This window comes from Cyprinus carpio, chromosome B18, assembly GCF_018340385.1.
Source record: "Cyprinus carpio isolate SPL01 chromosome B18, ASM1834038v1, whole genome shotgun sequence".
Lineage (NCBI taxonomy): Eukaryota > Metazoa > Chordata > Actinopteri > Cypriniformes > Cyprinidae > Cyprinus > Cyprinus carpio.
The window spans coordinates 6,587,777-6,593,776 of NC_056614.1; the positions used below are offsets into that span (position 1 = coordinate 6,587,777).

Here is a 6,000-nt window from a genome sequence, read left to right on the forward strand (position 1 = left end):
TGTTTTGACATAAGGTTTGAGGTACAGATGTTTTTTGTGGAATAGGTGGAAATTTTATTCTCAAAATATTATGACTTTAATCTTGAAATATTTTATTTATTTTATACTTTTATGTGCCACCAAAATGATGTTGTATGAAACAAACTCATCTCCATCTTGGCCGGAAAAATAAATTTCAAAGTACATTTTCAGCAAACATTTTTCGTTTAAAAGTACTAAATCAAAATTCCCCCGAAAAAGCTATTAGACAGAATTTTGCCTTGTGTGTGGGTATATGTGTTGTTTGACATTCTTTTTACTTTCATTTATAGCGAGAATCCTATAGTTGGAAAGACAGCATAACATTGTGACTGCAGGACCAGGTGGTACTGACAGAGGGCGCTGTGTTTGTCGACATAGAGGAGCACGACAGCACTCTGATTATGCTCAGAGATGTGCTGCCGTTCCACATGTGACTGAGTCTTACCTCTCCAGCGATGGCCTGTCTGGAGTTACAGTGTACTTAGAAGAATTTGGCCAGTCAGGAGTCGAGTGGTGTATCCGTGAGTTGCTATCATTGGAAAAATCTAGCTCTTTTCTCTGTGTGCCTGTTTGGCCTCTGTCTTATATCAGTTTTTAAGATCGTTTAGAAACCTCAATCGCCAGTCCGCACAGTAAGAAAAGATTCCAATCACCTCTTATCCATTCCTAAACAGGCTGTGAAAGTCCAGACACCAGAGTTTGTCTGAGAAATTATAGCTGCTAAAATAGTCTTTGAAAGAACTCAACCTTCTCATATTTCTTTATGAACCATCGGTTTTTCTGGTCGTCTGATGTTTTGACAAGTAAAATAACCATGTCAAAGGGAATCTTCGTTGTTCTTTATAGATATAGTATCATCCGTCTCACCCATCCCTTTGAGTGTGTGCATGGTTTTCTATCTGTAGTGGATAGAATTAATCTGCCTTATACTTACAATCCCACACTTGTGTATGAATTAGGGACTAATGCAGAAGCACTTTAGAAATTTGGAATATTCCAGATGAGATTGTTTTAGATACGTCGTATCAACCTTTTTTCCCGATATTGATCAGTTACATGATCAACTCTTGTGTAATGTTCTGTAGATAACGTTCATATCCTGTAGATTTTTACTAGCTATTTTTCTTACGCCAAAGATGTTGTTTTGTAGGTTTTCATGACTTGAAAATGGTATACATGTAGTTTTTTTAAATACAGAACTTTTAAAAAAGGAAAATGGCTATCTATATTTCATGGACTTACATTTTGGGAGCGTCAAACCTTTTGATAAACATGAAGAAGATTTCATTCAATCGATCGTTGTCATTTTTCCCCATACAAACAGTGAAAAATGTTTGGATATTTTATAATATGCTGTCATAAACTCTGTTCCAAAAACCTAGTGAGCTGCCTACAAAGACGGCATTTTAAGACTCACAAACAAAGGCTGTTGTGGGCCGTCTGCCTCCTTTGCAGAGATTGCATTCCCATAATGCACTGCAACAAAAACAAAACTCTCCTATAGGCATTTGAGAAAATGCTTTAGTTTTATGCTATACTAAAAAGCACGGATAAAATAGAAACACATTTCTTAATATTGGTGTTTGCGATTTTGCTTGAGTATTGAGCTGTTAGCTTAGCAACATGCTAATAGCTAAGTCTAATTGGAATCATTGGATTTAATGCTATTTGTGTGACTTGCTGAGGCAGCTCACTAGTGTTTTGAATGGAGCTAGATTGTTTAGTAAGAATTCTGTTTGACAAGAAACAATCACCCGCATCATGTTTGTTGCATCGCAGTTGTGTTGTAGTTATGTGGTGGAATTGTCATGTCATTTCCTGATAACCACCTGCTGTTTATTACAGGTCTACCGTTCACGGTTTTGTTTGTAATGACCCTGTTCTCAACTGTACAGAAGGGTTTTCTGTGTCTTTGCTGTAACATTGGAGACTGTTATGTTCTGCTTGGCATACTTGTGTTTTGCATATATTGATAGTCTACTCAGTGGTTCTCAACTGGAAGGTCAACTTAAAAATAACCCCCTATGTAATGATATGATAATGAAATATGTAGGAATGAACATTTCAACTGTTAAGTCCTATTGATCTGTAATTATGAAGAACATTTTTCTTTCAAACCATAGCATTGCTTTTATGTCATTGTGTGCCCAGTGCACACTGTATGATTTTGTCCACAGATTCCCTTCAGGATGATGGAATGGGAAGTGCTAAAATTCTAACTCATTTCTGAGTTTTGGCCTACAAAAATACATCATCACTGCAATCTTTAGGAGTGATGAATTCTGAGTTCTGATTCGGATTCTGATCTGGGAGATGCCAACATGGACGGGTTGAGAAAAAACCTCCCACAGACATTAAATACGGGTTGCAGAGAGGACATGGTTTGTCAAAACCACAATGTTTTGAGAATGATTGGCTGCTGAAAGCATGAAACCACTGAAATTTTGTATGATACACAATTTTGGTACCACTTTGGGTGTCCAATATAAACTCTGGGTCATGAAGCAAAACCACTTGAGAACCACTGACCTAAATAAAAAAAAAAAACTTAAAAAAATCAAACCTGTTAATATGTGATCTAAAATTAAAGTGTACTTAACATGATCATTTTACATCCTTTAAAAAGACGCCTTAGCAATATGAGAAAAGTACATGTGAAAAATAATATTTGGGGAATGCAGGAACCAGCAAGTCTTGCTTTCTTAGACCTGGGCATATCAGAGAAAGCAAATTGAATTCTGTCACACCTCAAACTCCACTGTAACATTCCATTCGGAACGAAAACACAAGTAAAACTACAGAACATGAGTCTACATTTCTGAATTTCAAGTGATGTGCTATGGAAGCAGATTGGTCTCAAATATAATTCACGCCAAAAACACGATTCACACATGCGTAGACAATTTCACATGCATGAAACCTAATTCACGTACACACGAAAAAAATTCACGTGCGTGAAAAAAAAAATATATTCACAAAAAGCAATTCACATGCGGAAAATAAAATTATATATTCATAAAATACATTTCACAAATGCAAAACACAATTCGTAGATATACAACTGTGCACAAAAACCTTTGAATGTTTAAAATGTACCAGTGTCTGAATGTACAAATCGTCATTTACTACGAATCCACTCGGATTTGTGTGTGTGTGTGTTTTTGAGACTTTCCTGGCAGAGCTCTCTTCCCACGTGGGTCTGTCGTACTCTTTAGCCAATCAGATGCGAGCTTACCATTCAACCAATCATATCATAAGCCACTGAGAGTGCATTCAGAAGCTCGCAGGCAATCGGGGAGACGTCGAGAGAAGCTCATAGAAGCCCTGGCGTTACATTTTAAAATACTATACAAAATAATTAAACAGAATACTTACTCCTGCTCACTCACGCCAAAGAACTCCCCGCTCAAGCTCGCCGTCTCTGCAAGATTAATGATGGCAGTTTGCACGCACAGCTACTAGAAGATTTACATCTGTCAGACAGGTTGCTGACGTCATCAAGCTTAGTTTGAGTCTGCGCGTCAGAAACAGAAGTGCTAAAAATCGCTAAAAATGGGCTTCACTTGTCTCAATTGAGTTCAAATTGGGTCGCTGTGTCCATTTCTTTTACTGTCTATGGGATTACTGATGTAAAGGCTTAATTTCCGTTCTAATTAATCCATATTGCGCAAAAGGTGCGCAGAATCGTGCTCCTTGAATGCACTCTCAGTGGCTTATGATATGATTGGTTGAATGGTAAGCTCGCATCTGATTGGCTAAAGAGTACGACAGACCCACGTGGGAAGAGATCTCTGCCAGGAAAGTCTCAAAAACACACACACACAAATCCGAGTGGATTCGTAGTAAATGACGATTTGTACATTCAGACCACTCGTACATTTTAAACATTCAAAGGTTTTTGTGCACAGTTGTATATCTACGAATTGTGTTTTGCATTTGTGAAATGTATTTTATGAATATATAATTTTATTTTGCGCATGTGAATTGCTTTTGGTGAATATATTTTTTTTTTTTCACGCACGTGAATTTTTTTTTGTGTGTACGTGAATTAGGTTTCATGCATGTGAAATTGTCTACGCATGTGTGAATCGTGTTTTTTGCATGAATTATATTTGAGACTAATCTGCTTCCATAATGTGCCTCTCAACCAGATATATATATTTTTGTAATCATGACATTTTGAAAGCTGAAAGATTGTATTGAGCATTGATAAAGAAGCTTGGAACACAATTTGCTGTTTCAGCACGAACAATTATGCAACATTCACCTTCCAGTTATGGTGTCAGAATATATATATATATTTGTATTAGGTCCATCAGATTTGTGTGTATTTATCTTTTCTCACATGTGATGTGTAGATGTTTGTAGCACACTGTGAACTGAATGTCGTCATGATATTTTGGTTGAATGGTACGTGGATGTTCATCTGGTACTCTGCGGCTCCAGTGAGCTTCAGTAGAAATGTGGTACTGATCATCCTCCCTTCATAACTGTGGTAGAGGAAAGAGCAGTGTGGGCTCGCTTAGCATTGCGGTGATACCGCAGACCTCCTCCATTCATTAGACTTGTCAGATCTAATTTAGTGGTTTCTGTGTATTTTCTGTAAATCCACCCCCCGCCCCTCCCACCCATCTCTGAACTGGGCACATTTTCATCTCATGTAAACATACAGAAAACAATTTGACCAGCATCTAGTGGCCTTTAAGACCCCCCAACCCCCGGGCCTAAAGGTTCTTCTTTAACGTTCCCAATTTAGCACTTATCTTTGAGTGGATGGATCAATGCAGATGATGTCATTTTCCTTTTTTTTTTTGAATGTATATTGGTACGAATCTACAATCACCATATCATAAGAACGTTTCAAACCATGATGTATGTGATGTTTGATGTTTGTTCTCGAATTCCACCCCGTTGCTGTAATTGGGTCTGCAAGTCGCCTTTTGAAAACCTTGTAGTTTAAATAATGCATTTCTTAAATTATTATATTTTTAGATCAGTAATGTAGGTCTGTAAAACTGCTATAAATATTTGCACAAATTTGACCACTTTTTTTTGTTTGTTTTTTTGTTTTCTTTTTTTACCCATTCCCATTCCTCTTCCAATGTATTACTAATTGTACTGGACATGTTTGCTTCATTTTGTTATTTAAATGTTTTTATACCATTATTTTCACAATACAAGCTCACGTAATTCCTGTGTTATTAGTTCTGTGGAATTAATTTGTAATAAATATATTGTTTGTGTGATTCTGTTTTGTGTGTGATATCAGTGGCTCTATACCAAAATTTTAGAATTGAAATAATTTTCACAGTTCAGCTCAATAGCACATTGAACTGTTGTGGCACACTAGCTCATTTCTGCTGTAATAACTTTTGAATTACTGTTATTTATTTAAAAAATATGCAACAAATATATCCCCGTGCAAAACATTTGGACACCTCAGTCATGATTAAAAAACATACATCCATATACATAAATCGGGAAACAAACAGAGACGAGGGTTCCTGTAATATGAAATTGCAGAAAAGTCAGAAGAAAACAATTAAAACCTACACATTGTAAATAATATTACAACTGGCCAACTAATCGTAAGAGCATAAGATGTGTAAAATCAGTTGATTCGTGTTTAAAAGAAAGCATATGTATGAACTTGGCACTTTAACAAATGGTGACGACCAAGATTGTTCAGTTTCTCACAGAAATGCTGAGAAACCTGTAAAATATGAACTCAACTGGCAATTGTCTTTACAATGCATGTGGTGGTTGCATGTGGATTTCACTGGACTGAATTGGAGACATGCGAAAACTCTTCCAGATTTCTGTAGATTTCTTGTCCGACCTTTTCCCGCAGCCTTCAATCTATGGAAGTTCTGTGCTGAGTTTCCCTACTTCTCCTTACGTGAACCGTGATTAACTGTGTATTATCAGAGGCCGGGAACCGCTCCAGTGCAAATGAAAACATACGAGAGAGCATTGTTT

At 36.8% G+C, this 6,000-nt stretch overlaps 1 protein-coding gene across 1 annotated transcript in view; it reads left to right on the forward strand.

Annotated features, from left to right (window-relative positions):
• The window catches only part of rasa2 (RAS p21 protein activator 2), a 43,893-nt gene extending 40,967 nt beyond the window's left edge, over nucleotides 1-2,926 (forward strand). The window contains exon 24 of the mRNA XM_042743649.1: nucleotides 312-2,926. Coding sequence (XP_042599583.1) covers nucleotides 312-342 — 31 coding nt within the window. The 3' untranslated portion in view covers nucleotides 343-2,926. The remainder of the gene's footprint in view (nucleotides 1-311) is intronic.
• The last annotated feature ends 3,074 nt before the right edge of the window (nucleotides 2,927-6,000 follow it).